Source organism: Onychostoma macrolepis, chromosome 08 (genome assembly GCF_012432095.1).
Source record: "Onychostoma macrolepis isolate SWU-2019 chromosome 08, ASM1243209v1, whole genome shotgun sequence".
Classification (NCBI taxonomy): Eukaryota; Metazoa; Chordata; class Actinopteri; order Cypriniformes; family Cyprinidae; genus Onychostoma; species Onychostoma macrolepis.
In genome coordinates this window covers 13,487,924-13,512,262 of record NC_081162.1, presented here as the reverse complement: position 1 = coordinate 13,512,262, position 24,339 = coordinate 13,487,924, and the positions used below count along the sequence as shown (strand labels likewise).

General features: G+C 36.6%; 1 protein-coding gene across 8 annotated transcripts in view; it reads left to right on the top strand.

Annotated features, from left to right (window-relative positions):
• Nucleotides 1–24,339, top strand: part of ccser1 (coiled-coil serine-rich protein 1) — an 83,640-nt gene that overhangs the window by 19,109 nt on the left and 40,192 nt on the right. For all 8 annotated transcript variants that reach the window (XR_009272527.1, XM_058785147.1, XM_058785146.1 and 5 more), the window contains 3 exons: nt 11,905–12,046; nt 17,249–17,326; nt 22,243–22,326. Coding sequence is in view for 7 of the 8 variants with exons in the window: in XM_058785147.1 (XP_058641130.1) it covers nt 11,905–12,046; nt 17,249–17,326; nt 22,243–22,326 (304 nt within the window). In the remaining variant the exon portion in view is untranslated. The remainder of the gene's footprint in view (nt 1–11,904; nt 12,047–17,248; nt 17,327–22,242; nt 22,327–24,339) is intronic.

The following is a 24,339-nucleotide window of genomic DNA, read 5'->3' as shown; positions in this document are numbered from 1 at the left end:
CATCAAAAAAGTATCACTGCTTCCACAAAAATATTAAGCAGCATAATTGATTTCATTATTGATAATAATAAGACATTTTTCTTGAGCACAAGATCAGCATATTAGAATGATTTATGAAGGATCATGTGACACTGAAGACTAAAATAAAGGCTACTGAAAATTCAGCTTTGCTATTAAAGGAATAAATTACATTTTAAAAATATTTCAAATAGGAAACAATTATTTAAAATTGTAATAACATTTCACAATACTAGTATTTTTATTGTATTTTTGATCAAATAAATGCAGTCTTTGTGGGCATATGAGAATTCTTTCAAAAACAATTCAAAACAATTGAAAATCTTCAAAAATGAGTCACCCCTGCAGCGCAGAAATATTATTAAATTCATATTTGTTCTAAGTCAGCTCTTTTATAAAAATATTTCAGTGCTTACTGTTTATAGTTCCTTAGAGGGAAAGTTCAACCACAAATGAACATTCTTTCATCCTTTACTCCCTCTCATGTTGTCTCAACCATCAATGACTTGTTCTTTTGTGAAACAAAAAAGATAATAATTTCTAAATCACCTTCTCATTTGTTTTGGTCCATACACCAAATATCATCTTTTGTGTTCTACATAAGAATGTCATTCAAGTCATCTGTGCTTAATTTGAATAAACTCATAAACATTTTAATAACATTTAAAATAGCATTTAATGTATAAAACTGGAACTTTTGGCTGAAAGTTTTAAAAGAAACGAACATTTAGTAACAGAATCTTTGCTGCATACAAAAAAGCAGCAAGCATGTCAAATGATCCATCATCATAAATCATGTAAATAAAGATGGATGATATACTGATGGAAAGAAGCCATTGCTTACAGAGGTTTGCACCCTTTCTGTATGTGTGGTATAATATATTGTGCTATTCTGAGAATTTTCATTTTGGCGCATCAGTACTCATTTGGGGATTGTCCTGCTATGTGAAACAGAAGCACAGCTTTAGCCAGATTTTGATGAAGTGAATTTGCAGAGTACTAAGTAAACTACAGCGATCGCTAACTAGCATGCCAAGAAATACAGTCATGACAATGTTGACGTGAGAATAAAATAATTTATAGAGTTGTGTTCTCAGTGGAAGCGAGTCCTACTTCATCCACTGCTTTGCATCTTGTTCCCTAAACTATCAAACTTTCTCTGATGTATTGACATGGGCATTGACTGCGTCGACAGTTTGTGTGATTTGATAATGTTCTCTCAAACTCTGTCTACTCTGACTGGCAGTTTCATCCTCATGCGTAATGACATGAGTCATTTCAGAGCCGGATGAATCCCATGTGGACACAGAGCAAATTATATTAGCATGGAAATTAGCCTAGAAAATTGAATACATTTCCTGACCTTATAATTATAATTATTTGTACAGTTTTTAGAGCATGCCCTTAAAATAGAAGGGGTTTATTTTGAAATTATTACAGAACGTACCCGAACTACTACATGTCAACTACTTGTAATAAGTCCTGTATTTGTTTTTTGTATACGTAGAAGGTTTAATATTTAAATGCAACACCGCTGTTCCAGATATTACCTTATATTGCTGAAAGGTTATGAGAAGTACTTTTCCAAACCTACACTGTTATATGACATTTTATAGTATATTTGAGCTAGCGAATGCCTCATAAAAGCCTTGCTGCTTCTAGAAAGCGTATTTTCGCCTTGTCAGCAGGTGGTGATTGAATGACCTTGTCTTGATATCTTTGACACGGTTTTGAATGAGATTTCTTATCGAGTAGCCCTGCAAGCTACTTTTTTGGGTTATTGTTACATTTGAGGTAGTTCTGTATTTATTTTATAAATTTATGGTTCCCCAGGACTGTTCTGTTCTTATCATGTTAAAGATCTTACAATTTGTGCTATGATTGTCTGACCCTGTTATTGACAACGTTTAAGCTTTTTCATCGTCAGCCAAGCTATTGCTATTCATGCTGGGCTAGCTAATTTTATTAGTAATTATTTGCGGCATGTTATAATCTATTAACAGTGTTTAAAGAGCATTTAAAGGATAGCTCACAAAAAAATAAAATAAATTGAAAATATCTTTATTTACTTAGGCCTATGCAATTTTAAGCATGCTGTTACTTTTTTTTAAGAAAAACAAAAGCAATATCTTATGTTCAGTATCTTGTAGTTTTTTTTTTTTTTTTTTTCTTTTGGTAATATACAACAGTTCATAGTGTTCTTAAAGGGGTCATCGGATGCAAAATGCACTTTTACATGTTGTTTGAACATAAATATTTGTTGACACTGTGTGTATACACAACCACCTTATAATGATAAAAATCCACCCAGTGTTTTTTTTTTTTAAATCTACAAAAATCATTACCCCTTTCTAAAATCAAGCCGTTCTCAGCTTCTTGCCTGTGTGACATCACAGAGACCCAGGCCCTCCCACGATTGTTTGATTGACTGTAACGTTTCAGCACAGACTGAACTGGTGTCTTGCCTTAGACCTGCCCTGATTGAGCCGTCATCAGTCTGCTATTGTTTCGAGGCCGGATCAGATGTAGACAAGAATGACTCCTAAGCGATTGAAGTGTTTTGTTGTTGGATGTAATAATGAACATAGCAGTCGTCATTTACTCCCGACATCTGAGCCACTGAAGACACAGTGGATTACGTTTGTTTTTGAAGGGAATGCCCCCACGATCTACCTACATACGTCTTTGTTCGTTCAAATCATTCGTGATCCAGCTTCACCTCAAGGAGTATACGTTTTTTTTTTTTTTTTTTTATGAATCTTTGCAAATCGGCTTTCCTAATAACGTGCTAGTTAGCAAATTTCACGATGAATGCGGCTAATGTTTACCATCAGAGAGCGGCTTGGAAGTGAGGGGCGGGGTAAACGGAGCTCATTTGCATTTAAAGCAGCATGCAAGAAAACCGCTTGCTCTGAAAAGAGCTGTTTTTGACAGGGTAAAAAGGGTGTTGTTTTACACTACCATTGAGAAATTTTAACCAAAGTATGTTATAGACTTTTCATTAAGACCCTAAAGAATCATATCAACTTGTGTAAAATGGGCATCCGATGACCCCTTTAAACCAAAAGGACAGAAAAACACCATAAAACAATGACAGAAGTAGTCTATATGACTTCTACAAAATTCTTTGAGTCTTCTGAAGCTGAATGATATCTTTGTGTAAGAAAAATACAAAAATGTAGGTTGTGTTTTACTGAGGAATGTTCCCTCCACTGCGTCTCTTAAATATCATTCCACATACAGTACATACAGAGTCGGTAAGACACATCTTTATTTATTTATTTGATATATTACATTCATCAAAAGTTACATCTTTTGTGAATTTATAGATTGTCTTTACTTCACGATTTCCACAAATTTATTTAGCAACAAAACTGTTTTCAAAATTGATGATAATAATAATTGTTTCTTGACTACCATCTCAGAATATTAGAATAATTTCTGAAGGATCATGTGACACTAATGACTGGAGTAAATGTAATGGTAAATTACATTTGAAAAATATTTTGCTATAGAAAACTGTTCTTTTTAAATTGCAATAATATTTAAAAGTATTACAATGTTTTTTATTCAATAATTGCAGGGAGCATATAAGGTTTCTTTTTTGAAAACATAAAATCTTCCCAGCTTTTTCAACAGTAGTGTATTTAGATGCATCACATTGGGATATGACACACATCTGAACGTGTGAATAATGAGGTAAATTTCAATCGGTTTCTTACACAAAGCTTCTGAAGAATATAGCTCACCAGTCATGGATTTTTCATTTATTTACTGGAGCTCTGCCTGCCATAATCACTGTGAACTATTGTTGTATGGAAAAAGAATGCGTTCCATAAAGGCTGCATGCTACTTTGGAACAACACAAGGATGAGTAAATAAACTTTCGTTTTTGGGTGAACTATCCTTTTTGTTGCTTTTAGTGTCTTATAATTCACCCAGCATTGAAAACAGTGAAACTCAAAAAGAAGTAAAGTAGTTGGCTTTTTCTCATGTTTGTCAAATTCATCATTTGGAAGACTGGAGAGAAATGGCTTGAAAGATGCTTGAGATTGCGGTATAGTGTCATTATGGTGGTGAGGTGTCAGCTAGTATAGATGTCTTTAATGGACAGTGGCTGGGAGGCCTGTTTTCTGCTGTGAGTCAGCTCAGCTAGAGTTGAGGATGCACTGTTTGATGGGCTATAATCCTACACCCTGACTAAGTGACAAGATATATTATCCCAAGGCGAAATCTGGGCTGTTGGTGTGGAAAACGCATCAGCCGTCAGCGAGACTGATGCACAGCAGCTCGTGTTATGTTTTTCTCGCTCAGCGACGCAGCGCTAGCCCATTTTACAGCTCTGAAGAGAGGCAGAAGGAAGTGTTTTGCTCTGTGAAGGGAGGCAGAAAGATGAAGCTATAGGAAGAGATGGCAAAAAGAGTTCAGTCCATCTTAGCAGTACTGCCAAAGACAGTGTAAAGGTTTATGATTGGTTTTCTCTTATACAGCTTTCATACAGAGAGAGTCACAGTTTAAATGAAAGGAAACTGAAATCCTCAACCGTATCATTTTTCTCTCCCCCCCCCCATTTTGTGAGGAACAAAATGACCAAGTCTTTATTGCGGTTTGATCTGATTTAGTTATACTATCAGCAAGGTCGTCTAGGAGGAAAAAAATCTAATTGTTCATAAGATCCATTCAGTTTCCTTGTATGCTTTCTCTAAATCATATTTTGTTCGTCTTTTCTTTAGAGGTGCACTCAGTCATTTTTTCCTCATTAAAAGTTTCACGTAAAGAAATGAATAACTTTTATTTTTTTATTTATTTTTTTTTATATATAAATATGACTTGACTTCAGTAAGACTTAGAAATTTTGTTGTAACCTACAAGTAGACCCTTCCTGGTGACTTCCATGAACAGCCATGTTTGCTATACTGTAACGCTGGACTGCCATGAAGTTGATCTGTAGGTCAAACCTGAAAGTGCATTAGTTTTAAGTTCCCAACAGAATTCATAATGAGTTAGAATAGCTATTTTTGATTAATATGTAAAATAAGGATTACTTACCATAAGGATGCAAGTTTGATTCACTGAACATATAAACAACCGTGTGTAATTCATGTTGTAGAACTAATCCCATAAGGACGCAAGTTTGATTCACTGAACATATAAACAACCGTTTGTAATGTGTAATTCATGTTGTAGAACTAAATCCGAGCATCTCTTCAAGTCACGTATATCACAGATATTACTCGTAAATTAAAACCGTATTTCTTAAAACCCATTAACAATCCCTGAGGGAACTCAGGAATTAGAGAACATCATCCTAATTGTCTACCGGGTTTAAGACTAAACTGAACAGCTCTTTATTAACACACTTCCACTGCTACCATTTCAATTTATCTTATGATTTGTCATTATAAATAAATAATTTATTTATATGGTTAAATATAATTATAATTAAATTCTAATCAGAGTGTTAAATTATAATGAAAATTACATCAACTTATTATTATTATTATTATTATTATTATTATTATTGTTATTATTATTACATGTTATTTGTAAAGCACAATCTCTGGAATCTCTGGAGCTCTGGAAAACCTCTAAATAATGTAATCGGGATTGTCATTAATAGTGATATTAATATTTAACAGTAACAAAAAACAACTACTACTAAAATAATATTAATAATAATATTTCATGTCAATAATGATGACAATAAATAATAATTCAAACAACAGCAAAAATGTTTTGTTATATGTTAGTAGTAGTGTTGGTGTTGATGTTAAAATAAATATTGATAATCATGTTTACATTATATAGAGGTCTTACAGAGCACAAGGTGTTTCATAATGCGCAAACATAAAAGTACGCCGAGATGAAGAGCCTGCAAAATGTAAACAACTTACTGAGTGCACCTTTAGCCCAGAGACAGAGAAAGCAGTGAAATGCTGAGACGCAAAGCTCACGACCAGCTGGGTTCTCTCTCTCTCTTCCTCGTGTCCTTCAGGAGCAGGTTTGCTTCAGCAGGGGGCAGACTCCTCAGCTCTCCGCAAGCTGTGGTCCTCCACAACAGAAGGCAGCATGTCTGGCCTTGTGCTACTTTCCCCAGTCTCCTTACCTAAGTCTGTCAAGGTGATTCAAAGAAAGAGAGCGAGAGGGGACTTTCAAGGAAACTCAGGTGTGACTAAAGGAGCGCTAGACTTTTAGTTTGAGCATAACTAATTACTGAGATCCAGTCAGTTGTGTGTTTTTTTTTCTGAAGCATGGAGTTGGGGGTGTGATTATTCCTAACCTTTGATCATGCTCTCAGTTGTGGCGTCATGTTGATTTCTCCACAGTCTGTGTGTGTGAGCGCGAGCTGGCTTGTAGGAAAGTCTCCTGGGGGTCTAGCTGAGTTACAGCGGCAGAATCCATTGTTGTCACATGTAGCAAGGAAGCTTGTGACATCACTGATTGGACACACAGTCTTTGTGAGGCGGACGCCTTCTCGCCTGATGTGCATACACAAACCATGAAATGTTGAAACACAAGTGGTTCTTAGTCATAAATGGCAGAAGGATTTTTTGAGACCTTTATGACATATTGACTGTACAGTAATTTTCCTCTACAGTAAGAATCATTACCTTCTAGAAAGCGAAAATCTCTTAAAGCTTGAGCTGTTAATATTTTTGAGGGGAGAAACAAAGATTTTACGTTAAATTTCCATTGAATTTGTCAATTTTAAATGAAGCTCATTCATGTAAGACTTTCAACAAATGAATCTTCTAAAGGCATAAATATTTGATCAACCAGAAACATTGCTTTAATGTCAACAAACCGCCTGCAACCACTACCGCGTCCGCTCTGACATCATCACTTAATTCCCTGCTAGAAATAAATAAACCACAATTAAGCCACAAGGGACGTCACGTAATGAGCAGAATCAACACATTTAAGCTTTTCAGATGTTTGGGGTTGAAAAGTTCAGAATAAACAAACAAACAGAGATGATGTCATCGCCAAGGTTGCTGATCCCGGCCTGAAGCTAGTCGTCGTAATGAAAATGAGTCAAAGCTCAAAAATTTGAGTTTGAGGGAGATGGTTGATGGCAGTGTGAAAACTGTTGACTTCTAGTATTGCTGCCAGAAATCCTTGCATTCATAGGACTTGACCAATTTGTTGCAGTCTGTTGTGTTTGTCAAAATGTCTTGCTTGGATAAACTAAATGGCCAGTAGCATGAAGAAATGAGTGGTCTGTGAACGTTAGTTGTCAAACAATGTGTTTTTTTTTTTTTTTTTTAAGGGCTTATACCCTTATATTTTTTTAAAATACTTTTATTCAACAAGGATGCTTAAATTGATCAAAAGTGACTGAAAAAATCTGTAAAAAAATAAATAAATGCTGTTCTTTTCAAATTATCCAGAAAAAGTATGGTTTTCACAGAAATATTTGCACAAATAAATGTAGCTGTTCAAATGTTTTTAAGCATTAATAATAATAATAATAATAATAATAATGTTTCCATAAATTACATAAAAAATAATAACTTGTAAAATAAAATAAAACAGAAAACTGTTAGTTTAAATTGTAATACTATTTTACAATATTATTTTTACTGTATTTTTTTTTTAATCTAAGAAATATAGCCTTGGTGCAAGACTTCTTTCAAAAACATAAGAAAAAAAATCTTACTGGCCCGCAAATCAAAGGTAGTATATGAGAATTTTGGGTTATTTCTAGTAAAAAATAACTATATTGTGAAGGATACTGTTACCATGATATAAAATTACTCATACTGTGATAAAAGATTTTGGTCATACCGCCCACACCTAGTGTGAAAATTTGTCTCTGGCTGGTAGGGAAGATCATTTAAATTCATTTTAATACCACTTTTCACTCTTTTTTTTCCTTCTTTTTTTTTTTTTTCTTTTCTTTAATTTTTTTCTTTTTTTTTTTTTTTATCTCTCTCTCATGCTCACAATCAAAGATGACTGCATCTTGTGGGCGCTCTCGATGTTTACAGCAGTCCATCTCCATATCTTGTTTGCCAGCAGAAAAAGGGCACAAGTTTTTGGATCTCTCCCCTTACAATAATTACATTACTAGCATTGGACTGTGAGCATTTCTCTGATCTGAACACTGCTTCTGGAAGCCATCATTCAGATTACTGGTTTCCAAACACATTTATTTGCATCTATGAACATAGGCGGGACTTTGCTCCTGTAGTGCAATGTTAAAATGTGATTAAAAGAACCAGGCTTGCCTAATGTTAATGAGGATGCTAATGGCCTGATGAGAAAATGGTGCAAATAGGTGTAACACAGAACACCGACTCACCTGAGGGAGTCTTTTACATCTGACAGATGCCAGTACAGAACTCCAGTGCTCTGTCCCTCAACTACTTTCAATAACAAACAGCCTCTAAATGAGAGCTCACGCAGAGGGGGGTTGTCAACCTGCTAAGCAGAGGTCATATGCATAAAAGATCAGACTTGGTTGACACTGTTTGCATTGGCATAATCAGATTATGGCCAGAAGTGAGGTGATAATGGATATTATGTAGTGGGGTGATGCAGGTGACTGAATAATTAAAGTGAAATATGTAGGTGTTACTGTTGGTGTAAACGTTGAGACAAAGCTGCAACTGAAGCATAATGAAAACACCCTGAGGTCAGCAGCTTTTAGGTGCGTCTCGGAGCAAAGTGTATCCCAAGACCTGATTAATAGCAGCATCGCCTCAACTAAATGTAAATGGATCATTTTATAGCATAAATAATATACAGGCTTTGTTCCAAAACTTAGTGAGCTGCCTACGTAGGCAGCATTTTAGAGGCTACATAGGCTTTATTATTATAAATTAACATGATGGACCACTCATAAATAGATGAATGGAAGAAATCATAACACTAAGGCCCAATCCCAGTTCTATTTTATACCCCTCCCCTTCCCCTTCTCCTTCCCCTTCCCCTACCCCTCTGCCTACCCCTTCCCCTTGTCCCTTGAAGTGTCAAGGGGTAGGGGTGAAAATATTCCCCTAAGAATTGGGACGCCGCTACTATGCCGCTACACGTCATCATACATCATCTAGCTCCTACAATACACACACCTATACTGGTGTGCATTAAAGCCTTACCGTTAGAGCCTTAGCGCTGCTTACTGACACACATATATCTGAGATCGCACAGCTCTCACATCCAGGAGCAAAGAAACTTGTCAGCGCTGCCCCACGACTTTTATTAATAAAATTTTAAATACTGAATTGCTACATTTATATTTTCCAGCAAATATTTTCTCTCTCTCTCTCTCTCTCTCTCGAGATTTGGCAATATTTGATGAGGATTTGTAATTATTATTGGGGGACTAGCCCCCCTCATTGTCTAATGGTGGTTATCGCCCTGATCAGACACGAAAATATTTTGTGGCACTATTTGCAATGATATGACGTTAGCAACTTTAGCGAATTTATTAATTTTTTTTTGCAGACATTTCTTTGAATAATATGACCGTAAATATGAACTCACGATTGAATGTAACATAAAACAAATGATTACTTTTCATTAAAATCTTTACTAATTTTTGTTCGCTTGGGCAGCCATGTTGGCGCTGTAGCCTGTTTACGCTGAGATAATTAATACCCCTTTCGTTTGAAGTGTGGTCCTGACAAATCTTCGTTTGAAGGGCTATCTGGCCCTTCCCCTTACCCCTACCCCTCCAACCAAAAGAGAATCGAGGGGAAAGGGGAAGGGCTAAGGGGTAGAAATGGGATTGGGCCTAAGTATGGCAGCTAAACTCCTGCCTTGCATATTCATATAGGATTGGAAGGCTTCATTTTTGTTAGCATGTTTATAGGCAAAGTGTTGTCGCAGTGAGATTTACCTCACAACTTTAAATTACTCTAGTTATTGTAGGAATCACATTGCTTGTTAAGCCGAATCATAGAGGCCTTGACATCTAAGATTGTAATTAATGATTGAATCAAAATAATTACCTGATGCACAGAGCTTCTTTCAAGTAAATAACGTCCTCTTGCAGACAGAATAATAACTCTGACAGTTGTGTTTAGGAGGTGCCATTTAACACCAGGTCTATGCTTTTAATGTGTTTGGAAATTGCTTGAAAGTGGCAAAATTGAGAGTCCTGTTTTTTTCTGAAAACATTTCAGAATGGTGTTAAACGCCTCAGGCGTCAGAACTAAAGGAAATCGAGAATTGTTAAGGCACAATATACAATCACTTCTGCAGTGCTCACTCTGATTTCCTTTTTAAGTAATAAACATTGTGGTTCCATACTTTTGCTTTTATAATTCATGTGTGCAGTGATCGATTTTCCATGCCATGCTTTGACAAATACATCAGTTGACTCTGTGTCACAGTAAAATACAATATTAGAGGAATCTGTTAGGTGCTGTAGTCAGTTCTCACAGGAAAAAACAAAGAATGAACCGTGCTTTTGCTGCTGGCTTTCTGTGCAGACACTGAGTTATACAGGCTCTAATATTTTAATGAGTATGTTGAATAAGAACGCCTTCTCCTATGCCGTGTCTCAGCGCGAGGATCATGAATAAGTCAGTATTCTGTCTATGCTTTCTCAGGCATTTAGCAACCAAAGCCGTTTATGAAATCTTTTGTAAATTCGCAAAAACAGAAACAATTGATATATCCTTCAGGATGGATAGTATGTTTTTACCGGTCGATGCTGCGGATTGAGAAACAAGAAAACATATTCCCATTTTTCAGAGAGGATGTTTCAGAAGGTGATATTAATTGACAAGTGTGAGATGGAAAGCTTGTAACCTGCCATGGAGTAGCAAAGTGAAATTTCGCTTTCTTCTTGCAGCTCCAAGGACACTCACCACAAAAGCCTTGAAATAAAAACGACAACAAAAGTGTCAGACGTTTGTTTGGAAGACTGACTGTGTTTACAGACTCTGCGACTCTCTCGTTGGAGGGGTTCCCAGGAATCGATGCTTGATTCTAATCAAAATCTCCGAGGTTCCTTTTGATCTTCTGTTATCGGTGTACTTTTAAAAAGCATAAATACTTAATTATATCTGAAGCACCTTCGATCTGAAACCCAGAAACGTATAAAGACAAGTCTGGAGCTGCAGTGTGATCCTTCTGTTGAGCAGAATCAGATTCGTAATTAGCAAGAGGTCTCTTTCTTCGTGTTTTTTGTGGAACTCTCAAATAAGAGATTTCTATCAGTCCACATACCCTGTGCTTCCTTTGAAGATATCTTTGATATACGCCATTGATATACGTTGGGCTTTTGTTCTTTCAAAAATGAAGAACGAAAGAGATTTTGTCTCGAAAAAGATATTGCCTTACTTTTGGGTGTTAAGTCTTTTGATTTTGTGTACATCATCCTTGGAATACACAATTTTTTCCCCCTTCATATAATTCCCCTGATATTGATGCTGTGTCATTCAGTCAAGATCTCAGTAGACTGGAGAAAGTAATGTTTTGTAACCTCTTAATGGTCTAATTGTCTGAGTTTATATATAGATTAGACCCAATGAAAGGCCTGATGAAGAGGGTATGACTGTTCCTCTCGAGTGTCTCTCGAGGGTCTTTTCTGCACTCTGAACCTTTGTCTTTGTCGTTTTCAAGAAGCGCTTCTAATCAAGTTTAATTTGATCCCATTCTCTGCATGAATGATTGGTCTGTTCATTTGCGCAGAAATCTGCACAATGCAAACAATGAGGCAAAAATGAGGTTATTTACATTTCATTCTAGTTTAAATCACAATCAGTGGAGAACAGGATTGAAATTGATATGGTTATTGCATAAAATACTGTTACATTGCATTCATTTGCAAATATATGTTGGAAATCCACTTTCTGTGAAATTTCTGGTATCGTGCCCTAAATCTCTGACTGTTTCTTGCTCACAGAAATTGTTTTCTTTTGCTCCTTCCAGGGAGCAGCGGCCGATGTCCCTCTGTCTGTCTCGTGATGATGAACCTTTGCCCGGGCTGGAAGCACTACCGTTCAGGCTGATGCAGCAGGACTGCACAGCGGTAAAGACTCTTCTGCTGCGGCTACGCAGGACCCTGCAGGAGGTAATGTTCCACCCTGACAGTTGATTCATGAAGCTGCTATGGCCTTCATCACGGGTGCATTAGAACAGGTAGAAGAGCTCTCCGTGCCCTGCCAGTTTCATGCCTCATCATTCAGGGCGAACACCAGGAGAATCTCACACTCAGAAGAGACGTATTCAGTCAGAATGTAGACCTTGGTTAGGGTAGAAACTACACGAATGAAAAGGCTGTGAGAGGAAGAAAAGCATGTCAGAGTGTTGATTTGATCAGCCAGTAAAATCTTACAGCAAGACTACTACAGTACAGGTACATTATTTGTTAGCAGACTTTTTTTGACTAAAGTATCCGATACTTTTTGGATGCACTTTATATTTTTGTATATATTGTACGCTTTTCGTAGAGATTTATTTATGCCGTATTTGTTACAGATGTGTATTATATTTATATTTGATGACGTTCGTTGATATTTTATAATTAATTGTGCATTTTCCTTTTTTTACATTTAGATTACCTATGCAGTTCACTCCTATTTAATTTTTACATTTTTAATATTTTTTTAAATTATAAAAACACTAATAATATGACACTTCAGTGTAATTTTTTAGCAAATCTCAAAATTAATATTAATTTTACATGTTGTGATGCCTGAATTAACTCATAGAATTTAATTTGAACTTATTGAGACGAAATTGTATAGAACTTTAATATTGCATTCCTAATTTTTCTGAACATTAATGGAATGTCTGTTGTGTTAGTAATGTGGGATTTTATTTGAATGCTCTTTGAAGTCACTACAGTATTAAAAAAATCTTGGTTTTATCCCTTACAGCTAATAATGCTAACCCAAATTGATTTATTGACCAGAACACACTTATTTCCATTCCACATTTCTCAGAGCAGTAGCTGCATGAACTCTGTTTTACATTCCTTCACAATAACAATCACTTTCCTCAGTGAAGGTCCAAAGAACAGCGCACAACAGAGGAACATGAATATTGAAGAGGAAGTTATTTGGCCTCTTTACTGACTCTTCTCATTAACATGTAAATTAGCCATCTTCCTTCAGCATTTGTAAACTACAGTGTAAGAAGAATCACAATGACTTGTGCAGTTCTGCTGTGGGTTTTATTTGCTTGACCAGTGATTTTACGCACAGCCTGTTCTTTAATTCTTCGTGTGTCTTTTGTGCTTTCGGTCTTTTGATACCTTGTTCCAGATTAATTTAGGGCAGCGCAGTGAGAATGTCGGTTCAAAATGTTCAGAGAGGTTTTGATTTAGCCAAATGTTAAGTAGTAAATATGTGAAAGGGGCATAGATTGTCTGCTCACACTTAGTTACTATAATAGGAAAGCAATAGACTGGTTTCAGAGCCTGAATCAAGAGCGTTTAACCTCTCAGACATTCGGTTTGTTTTTTGTTTGAATGTTACATAGGCTTGAATTGAATAGCTCTTATATCTTTGAACATTATGTACTGTAGTGCCTGTTGGCATTCAGAACCTGGCACAGCATCCTTCGTGGATTAAACTGGCTTTTTTTTTTATTTTTTGTGTGTGCGTCCTGCCTGTTTCATTTACATAACTATTGCATTTCCCACCTGCTAAAACAGTTCAGATGTAGCCATGTGCACATATAACCATTCTGATAATTACTTCGTATTTTGAGCAGAGATTTAAGTTTTAATATTGAACAGGGTAAATTCTTAAATGACTGTTTTGCATTTTTCAGCAAATAATTTTGACTCTACTCTGTTTTGTCATTTGGCGGTTTTTGTTTGAAAGCATTGGGAAGAATCTGCATTAGTGAAACGTTTGACTGCTTTTGCTTTCATACCTTCTTTGATTACCTCAATATGTTTGCACTTTTCATTACAGTTTTCTTGTCCTCTCCTTGTACTTAAAATGCAGGCATAGAAAACACATTAATCAAAGCAGCACATGCTGGATCAGTCTTGAATCCTTTAATAATTATGCAGTCTGAAATGCTGCTTAAAATTCATTCACGTTTGCTGTGAAACATTTACCAAAATGACATTGTAATGGTTGTGATATTGTACCTTGTTTGAAATTTATAGACCCATTGAAACTACTTGATTATAGTCACCTCATTTTCCTGGTATTTATTTTATTTCTCTTGCCTTGCTGCCGGTGGAATAACTGAATGGCATGGTGGGCCCCTCCACACACACCCACAAATAGTGGGTAGCTTTAAAAAAAGAAAGCATTACCTCAGAGACTTTATCTTATTTTTTATTTTATTGCTTTAAGTTATATTTTTGTTTTATGTTTAATGCTGCTTTAAAAAAGAAAGATTTGATATGCAGATGCACGTCATAGAGAACTGGTACAGACCTGGTTGAAATACGTTAGTAGTGTATTGTCGCCATGTCCAAGAGACACCGTTTCACAATTCTCATATACTCATACACAGGGCCTAAAATTACCACTCGCCAAGCGCCAAATTTGAGTAAAAAGCAGCGTTGGCGAGTATATGTATCAGTTTCAGTCGCCAGTTGGCAGGTAAAACGTTTACGAAATATAACAATACAATGTAGTGAGAACAACAGCCAGTTTTTAAAGAGATTCGCTGTTTCTGACGTAAGCGAATAAAATAATATTTTCCAAAGACAAGGTCATCGTGATTAACTGTTCTGTCATAAGCGACAAGAGCGAATCAAATAATAGGATACAAACGGGCTAATAAGGTCAGAGCAGTGTGATGGCCAGCTTGTCCTTAGACACAGTTCTAATAACTTTTACCTGAGAAGATATTGCTGCTTCATTTCGGAAGATTAACTAACTTTTCCCTTCTTTATTCTTCATAACCCGAGAATGTGGCTACACATACCTGCGGTTACGCTGCAGAAATGGTGCAGTGAAGTAGGCTAAGTTCGGCTGTACAATATGCTGAGCTGCTAAGACGGCGCACCAGTAGCACTTCAACGGACGAAAACGCACACAATTATGTCAAAATATGCGGTTTTGGCGAGTTACCTTGTAAACGTAGTCTTAAATGACTGTAAATAGTTTGGAGAAAATAGGGTATGTGTCATGTGCATCAGGTTTTAAAGTAAAACCTGCTGAAGTCTATCATTGATGTAAATCAAAGAACAAACGAAAAAGAGAAATCACTCGACTGCTCTAGTCGCTGATTAACTTTTGTAGCTTGAATAAAGATTAATCTGCATAGTTTATGCATATATAGTTTATGTGAAGATTGTTTTAAAATCACTTAATATTTCAGAGCCTATTAAATGTCAAAAATAATGGCTTTCAATTATACTGTAAATGTTTAATGGCTATAATCACTAGGTAAAATTGAGGGAAAATGCATTTAATAGAGACACCAGTAGCAGTATTGGTTATCAATACTTCATTAATAATAAGCTACTTAGTAAATGGATGCCATTTAAAAGCACATTTTAAAATATGCTGTCTTTGCTGTTTCTACATTAATTTGGAGGTTCAATGTGAAATTATGACAATATAAATATGCAATTAATCATGATTAATTACAGAAAAATGTGTGATTAATTATTTTTTAATCGATTGACAGACAGCACTAATGTTAACCATTTTAGATTTCAATTTAATGTCTAATTTTATGGGTCCCCCCAGAAAGAGATCGGGACGGGGACGGCCCTGATCCCTTTGGTCCCCTACAAATTTTCTGTTCAATAATCTGGCCCTCAAATGAAGCTAACTGAATAGCCCTGGTCTAATCCGTTAACATGGGTGCGGGGGGGAAAAATACGCACCACATACGGAGTTTGTTAAAAAAAAAGATAAATCAATAAATCTGTTTGTTGTTTTTTAGTAAAGTAAAGGACAAATTAAAAACATTGTAAATATGTTTAGTCATTGTAATGGTAATAACTGCCTGTTTTTGTAAAAAGAGTTTCATGGCCAGTAAAAAAAAATGTTTTGGCTGGTAAATTTCATCACGTCACCGGCCATTGGCAGGTGTGGCAAAAAGTTAGTTTTAGTCCCTGCATGCATCGGTTTATGTTTGCAGACATAGCCGACTGTGTGTGAACTTTGTGTGTTTTTGATACAACCTTGACATGAAAGAGCCAGCTTTCTGCGAGTGCGCTTTTTGTGCGTGCAGTCAAAAAAAAAAATCATATATCAAAAGTTCAAACTGACAAAACTTTTTAAATTCATATAAAGAATAAACTTTTCGTGCTGACGAAGAACTACAACGTCATGTGAGCACGAGTGCAACAGAGATGATAATCAAAACCAAACCAATGTTTTGTTTATTGTTGCTGTAGTAACCGAGGCACAAGCTGTGAAAGCACAGACCTTTTCTGAAAGGGTCATTTGCATTAAAAGAGACTCACGAAAACAAGGTATTTTTGCTTCTGTTGTGTATTTTAAACTGAAGCTTCGGACACATTCTGGGCACACCTGAAACTTACATCTTGTAAATAGGGCATAATAGGAGCCATTTAAGTTAATTTTGTTTTCTTTTGGTTATGTTTTGTTTTTTTATTTTGCTCAAAATTTGAAGTAAATACTTATTTATTTTATTTTTTTATCGTTCTCTTTAGCAGTGCAGCATTTTTTCTTTTCTTTTTTCTTTCCTTTTTTTTTTTTTTTTTTTACAAAAGTGTCTGACATTAATATTATCGCTCAATATTTTGTCTGTTTGCCGCTCTACTCAGACTAAAGTGTTCTGCATCTCTGACAGTGTCACTGCGTCTGTAGCTCTCTTCCTCACATTAATATGGGGGAGAGGCAGCAGTAGCGTGATGAAGGAGAGAAGCGTTTGAGGCTACAGCCCAGAGAGGACAGGGCTGTCTGCTCCCCTGTTTGGATGGTATAATTACATAATATGTACAACATGAGCTAATTTCCCAGTGTGTTTCGTTATTGAGTTTTAGAGTAATAACAGTGTTGCTTAATTTATGCCTTTCTTTTGAAGCATTTATTGAGCTTGATTTAAAATGAATTTCTACATGTTTTTAAGTTGGTGAAACAATAGTAAGTGCAAATTATATTTTGAAGGCTTATTAGAATGTTCTTAAGATGTTCTTGTTGTCTTTGACTGTGTGTGGGTCAGATAGTTAAAAACAAACTTTATAATATTGCCAAGCATAGTAACCTCAGAGGCAACTAGTTCAGAGTGAGATGAGCAGAATATTATTTACAGTCTTTTTTAAATAGTTATTTTCTTTTCATGTGCTCATTAAATATTAAGATGTCTGATCTTTGCCTTTCAGAGCGCTGAGATCAGTCCTGCTAGCAGCCTTCACTCTCTACCCATAAGCCCCTGCAGTGAGAAATCACTCCCATTTAAGGTAATTGTCCACATTCAGTGTTGTCAAAATGTGTTTCTTTTCTATTAGTATCGTGGATGAACACTTTCTTTGCTGCTAAGGTATCATTGTCGGGTCACACTTTGATTTAAAAAGCTCGCTTTCATTTTTTTTCCTCCCTGAAGATTTCAAAGCCTGTAGATCAAACATAACGATGGCGCTAAATGACTGCATTGAGACAGAGGTCTCTCTATTTTTATGTAGTTAATTTTCTAACTCCATTGTGCCTCTCCTAAACTCACTCTGCTCTTTTCATTCAGGCTTCTCTCTCTGATAGGGTTTGAGTAACATTTTTCTCCACCGTCCACTATCTTGATGAGATTATTTGGTTCTGTGCCCTAATCTTGCTTGGACTGTCATCGGGAAAGGTTTATGATTTTTGTATGGGGGGTTTTGCTTGGTAGAAGAGGATTTCGTTTTTCATCAGGACTTTTTTTTTTTTCCGGCTCAAAAATACTGCGAAGTGGAAACGAGGTCTGCGTCTTTCTCTGTCCTCCTTACTGACCTACATGGAGTGCTAACAGAAGCGACGGTTGCGGCAGCGAATCACGTGACATTCCGGCTCATCCGTAGCCTAGCGCCACGCAGCGGGAGAGGGAGATGCTTAGAATAGGACCCCATGCATTCTGACATTGTGTTCAACTGACAGGAGAGGGGTGGGACTTGTCCTGATTCATTCTGTTAAAAAAAAAGGAAAATATTCCCGATTTTAAAAATAAAGCCCTAGAACCCACCTGAGACGGAACCGTGTCACTTCACGTCCTACTTTTAACAGAAAACTTCTCTCACCAAACATTTGTTATCTCCACCTTCTTAATAATTAGAGCCTGCGGAAAGCGTTTTCCTGCGGCGAGAGCGTGGCGTCGGTTAGGGGAATAATGGAGCCTCTTGCTCTGTACCCTGGGAATGAGCTTGGACTGGGGTTCCAAAGTCAATCGTCCAGGTGTCCCTGTCAACTGTGCATTAATAACTTCTTGTTAAGTGGGTGTAGTTGCGCCTGCCATTCTGAGGGTGTCCTGTTTGAAGTTTATAACATCACAAACCTCCTTATACAGGAATAACTGAGGACATTTATCACGTTTACTCCCTTTTATGCCTACCTTCAAAGTACATCAGTGAAATACTCTGCACTTCTCTAATCTTGTACCATTCTTGGTAATGAAACTGCCAGGTAGGGCTGAGCGATATGGCAAAAAAAATATCCCTTGTATTTTTTTATTTTTTTATTTTTTATTTTTCTCTTTTTATTCAGCTTTTTGATGACATAAATATATAATGACATACACTACCATTCAAAAGTTTGGGGCCAGTAAGATATTTTTTTTTTTTTTTTTTTTTTTTTTAATTTTGAAAGAAACCTCACTAAGGCTCCATTTAGTTGAACTTATACAGTACAAATGGTAATATTGTGAAAAATTATTACAATTTAAGATAAGTCTTATCTATTTTAATAGATTTTAAAATATAATTTATTGCTGTGATGGCAAAGCTGAATTTTGGAAAATGGATTGTCAGATAGACAACAATATTTTTTTTACTAAAGCATTTAATTTGAATTGAATTAAATTGATTCACAGTAATGATTTGAACATAGAGTAGGAGCTCTAACATAGTTCTGCCACTGAAGTTTAAGTTAGACGCTATTGAAATATCTCTGTCTCTGGAAAGGATTGCAAAACTAACCTTTATGATGTGGTCTTTAGGAGAGCGAATATTCAATATATATCACCCAGACTCACCACTAGGATATTTGTGGCATTAAAGGAGACTGATAAACAGAATGCTCACCGCATTCTTGGTGACAAAGCATTATTTCTTTGACTGCATCGATTTCTGCAATGTTAAGTGTTGCCTTTTATGATCAGGGCTCTGTGATAGTAGGACATTCTCATTTATTAGGTCCTTCGTCCTCTTCTTGCCTCAAGTATTTAATCTAGGACAGACAGATGGAGGAGCCACTCAAATGCAGCTTTACAGCACGGGGTAGAGACCCAGCTCTCTGTCCTGTGTGTTGTGTATCCGTGTGTGCGTATGCAACTGTGACCAAACGCCTCTCTAGAGGTCCTTCATTGCACTGCACAGATAAAGTGCCTCTTGTTAAACCTCTATAATTAAGATATAATTAAATATTCCCCACAGGCAGGGATTTGTAGGAGGTTACATTCTGCCTGTTTGCTGCATACATTGCTCAGGACATGACCTTTTTTTTTTAAATTATGAATAATTAATTTTTAAATACTTTATTGTTTTATGTACGCTACAACGTTTGATGTCAGTAATTTTTTAAAATTTATTAATTAATTTTTTTAATAAATAATATGAATTTAATCATGTATTTTAATATTTAAAAAAGAAAAGAAAACGTATTTAAATATTTCACAATATTTGCTGTATTTTTGATAAACCTAGGCTGGGTGAGCATAAGAACTTTCAAAAACAAAACATAAAAAAATCTTATCGACCCTAAACTTTTGATTGGAAGTGTATATTCATAGAGTACAGTTCAAATGTTTGGCATCATAAAGACATTTTTGTGTTGCTGAAAGAAACTAATGCTTCTGTTCAGCCAATGAAGCATTTAATCATCATAAATGCAGTCTAAAGAACATTTTTGTATTTGAGACACAGTTGCAAATGTTTGTGCTGCTTAATGAAGTGTGGAAATTGCACAGTATCTTTCCTGCAAGTGTACAATATCTCAAAAGTATACTCTTGCAAGTCAAATGTTGGTTTTAAAATGCCTAAACAAAACTATCGGTAGATTTCATGCACTGCTGTCTCAACAGAAGAAAACGGACTGTATCTAACCAGAACAAAGATAGAAGGGAATGGCCCTTTTCACAACAAGACAAGTAGATCTGAGTCTCTAGTTTGGAAAACAAACCCCTCCCTGGTGCTCAGCTGGATGCTTCATTGAACAGTGCACACCAAACACCAGCTTCAATAGTAACAGCGAATACAAGACTTTTAGATGCTACTGGCCTTTAGGCAGAGTTTCAAAGAAAAAAATCTGAAACTGGCAAATAAGAAGAAGAAAGTAGATTGGGCAACAGATAAAAATATAATAGTAAACAGTTAGAAAAGTTCTGCTGGGAGAAAGAATGTTATGAAACCTCACCTGAATCTCCGACTGTTAGAAGACTGAAGTTCTGTTTTTGCAGCAAGTGGAAGATCCTTTGAAGACCAGAGGCTAGATTCACGAAACATTCCTGAAGTGATAGTTCACCCAAAAATGAAAACTGAATGAAAGGACAGAAGGGTTGCTGAGTACAGAAAAAACATATTTTGAGGAATGTTGGTAATGAAGCAGTTGACAGTAGCCATTAACTTACATAGAATGAAAAAAAAACAAGAAAAAAAACTGTGAAAGTCAATGGCTACTGTCAGCTGTTTAGCTTCTTCAAAATATCTTCTGTGCTCAGCAGAAGAAAAAAAAAAAACTTATACAGGTTTGGAACAACTTGAGGGTGAGCAAATGATGACAGAATTGTCATTTTTGGGTGAACTATCTCTAAGAATAAATTTAATTTCAATTTCATTAACTGTTATTTTCTTCCTATTTTTTTAACTTGGGAATAAAGTTAAGGAAATTTGTATTCCCAAAACACTTAAGAATGTTCTTATCTTTTTTTTCTTAAGATTTTAATTTGGAAATGTTTGACACATTAAAAAAGTGCTGAACTCCGGTCAAGTCAGTTGCAATGAAAAGTATGTGTTTATTATAGTTATTACGATCATCTGCAGGCAGCGCAAAAAGACAGCCTTTGAGTCGTTTTCATTGAATTTATTAGAGAAACTTCAGCAAGTTCAGCCATGTTTTTAAGAAAATATTTGAGAAGTGCAATTCTTGAAAAATTCTTTAGTAACTTCTTAAGAAGACATTCATGAAATTATAAGTGTCTTTAATTTTTAATCAATTTAATGCATCCTTGACAAATAAAAGCATAAATTACAAAAAGATTTTCATAGCGATTTGAAACCTTTGAATGGTAGCAAACTTGGTGAGTGTGTTTTTCACCCACGATAATGATTGTTTTTAGTTCAAAAGTGACTCATTGTAATAATGGCCATTTTAATGGTATTGTAATCATATTAATGATAATTAATGGCCATTATTATACAGCTAAGTGAAATCTAGTATTTGAGTTCAAAGGAACACATTTCGGTTTGGTAACGATGAAGAGCTACTTGAGCATTGCTGATGGGTTTGTAGCGGTTCATAAAAAATAACAAAAGTGTAGGTACTGTCTGATTCTAGTTTAGTCGCTGTGTATTTCATCATCATCTCCAGGCAGAAATTAGCTTCCTTTAGAGTGAAGCAAAGATTGACAACAGCTCCCTTGAGATGTTTATGTAATGTCAACAAAAGGAGCGCATTCAAGCCAAAGCCAGAGAGCTTTGAACAACGATGTCTCCAAGTACGTGACATTGAAGCTCATAATCCCCTTCCCTGATCTCTCATGAAGGGCTCCCGACTCATGCATATTGTGTCCGGCTACCTCATGCCAGCGCTGTCTAATCTCTACTGGGCGCTTCTTTTAGAGGAGAAATGTCGTTTTTGGGGGCGGCGGTTCTTTTCGGCCGTTCGTGGAGGCCGTATTCTGCTTCTGGGCCTTTCGGTCCTCCTCTGCTGCCCTTGAAGCTTCAGTCCCGCCCTCCCCTCCCCCAGTCTCACATAATGGATGCTGACAGCACAAGGTCGTGGGAAAGTGCCTGATAGTTCAGGTGAAGTTTATGGAGGAGAGTGAAACCACGGCACAGAAAGCACACCTCCACCTCTCAACCGCGGCAGTTTTACGCCCACACACGAGTCTGCAGATTCAAACTGGGGGCGATGGCTTGAATAACGCAGACTGACTTTTTTTTTCAATCCGTGTTTGTGTGTGCTTTGTGTGCAGGATCCTGGGAGAGAAGAGAACCAGATCCTGCAGCAGCAGCTGAAGGAGAAAGACGAGCTCATTTTACGACTTCAGACTGAGTTGGTGAGAAAACTCGACGAGTTCAATGTAACATTTCATAACCGCAAGTTTCATAACCACCTTCAGAAAGCCTTACGATTGCAAAAACTGGTTCCTTTGCTCCATTGTCATTGGGATACCCTAATTTCATGCATTTATTTGACAGTTCGAGTTAACATCCTGTTGGTTTCTTGTCCTTTCCAAGGCTCGCATTATGAAGTTATGGAGATGCCGCTCGGCAGTTTCCTTTGAACTGGGGCGATATTTGATAGACTCACTTAACGTGCAGTAAACAGCTCGTCGTGTGCTTTACATGCACTGTGAGACACATAATGTTCCCAGTCCTGGCAGCTAGGGCAGAGACGAGTGAAGGAGAAATATGACAGGTCCATCTCAGATTTATAGAGTAGTGGTCTTGAAAAGAGGGATGGGATGAGATGGCGTGAGGAGGGGGTGGGACAAATAAAAACAATAGAGGGCAGTAAAGAGGCTGTAAAAGCAAAAGGACAAACAAAGCACATGATATTTCAAACAATTCATGACTAATTTTTATGTCTCGTCTAGCATTTAGTGACTTCTTATTGGACGAGAGGAATGAGTGGTTAAGATTCACCCAAAAATGTAAATTGTGTAATTTTATTTTCCCGTATGACATTTTAAATGTCTTCCTGCTTGCTTTTTTTCAGTGGTCACTGATGCTTTTTAAAAAGTTTGCAAAAGCATCATAAATGTATCATAAGACTCATTTATAAGCGTCATATGCCATATTCCGTGTTCCAAATGCCACACTTTTGATGACTCCCATTTGTAGTCATGCATCTCAAAGTCGAACTTTGGTAAATCGCCAACTCACATTTGAAAATGAATGACTTCTGGAAACCTTGGTGCTGCAAATCTTTAACATTTAGTGTCTTCTGATTGGAAAAGAGGAATTAGTGGAAGAGATTCACCCAGAAATGCACTTTACTGTATGAGATATTGAATGTCGTCCTGCTTGCTCTTTTTCATGTATTTACATGCTTTTTTACATTTTTGAAAGCACCACTCACCATTAAAAGCATCATAACAGCATTTCATAAGACCTGTACATTATACTCCATGTCCCAAAGTCTTTCCTAAAACCTATCAATGCTTACGATGACTCCCATTTGTAGTCAACATTCAAGCTCTAGAAATCGCCAACTCTCAATGAAAACTAATGACTTCAGGACGCTGTGGTGCAGCATGAGATTGTGTGAATGAATGCACTTTTATTCTTCAGCAGCAGCACTGCATTACTAGTTTAAACGCTCTCCATACTTGCTGATCGCTGTCTAGGTGTTCAATGAAAAGATTGCAAGTTTGACTTTCGCTCAGTCTGTAGAGGTTTGAATTGATGTTGCCCTTATCTGTCTTCTCTTCGAGAACTGAATTCAGAAATGTGCTCCCAATAGCGTTAAGCACGTCTCTGAAGGTCACAGTCTTTTTCTCTGAGAAAACGGTCTGTTGGTAAATACCACAGTGCTTACTGCAGTTTCTCTGCTCCATAAGAGCCCAATGACTCAAACTCTGTGTGGTGTGTGGGTTTCGACCCGAGATCTGCAGTGGCTTTTTGTCTCTAGTAAAGCATGCATACTGAACACATGTAAACACGTATGCATAATGTGGCATCCTGCTGACGACATTGGAATCAACAGAAGAGTCGGTCATTGACATCATCGCTTTGCAGATTCTTTCGCCCAGAGACCTCCGCTCTATTTTTAGTGGGAAAAGAACCTGCGGCCACAATGGCTTAATAAATCATGGCAAAAGCTCGTAAAATAATACTCACTGGTGAAACTGGCAGCCTGCTGGCTAGGCTCGTCTTTGTCAATTTTTACTGTCTTTATTGAATGTCATTAATGAAGTATGGCTGCCCTAAATTTTGCTGCACCATATTTCTTGTTTTATTAGTCTGCCGTTCTGCTGCTTTCGAGAGAGGTATTAAGGCTGCTTGATATTCCAAGTCAAGACTCAACATTTTTTTCTGATCATAGCCGATATGAATGTACAATCAGA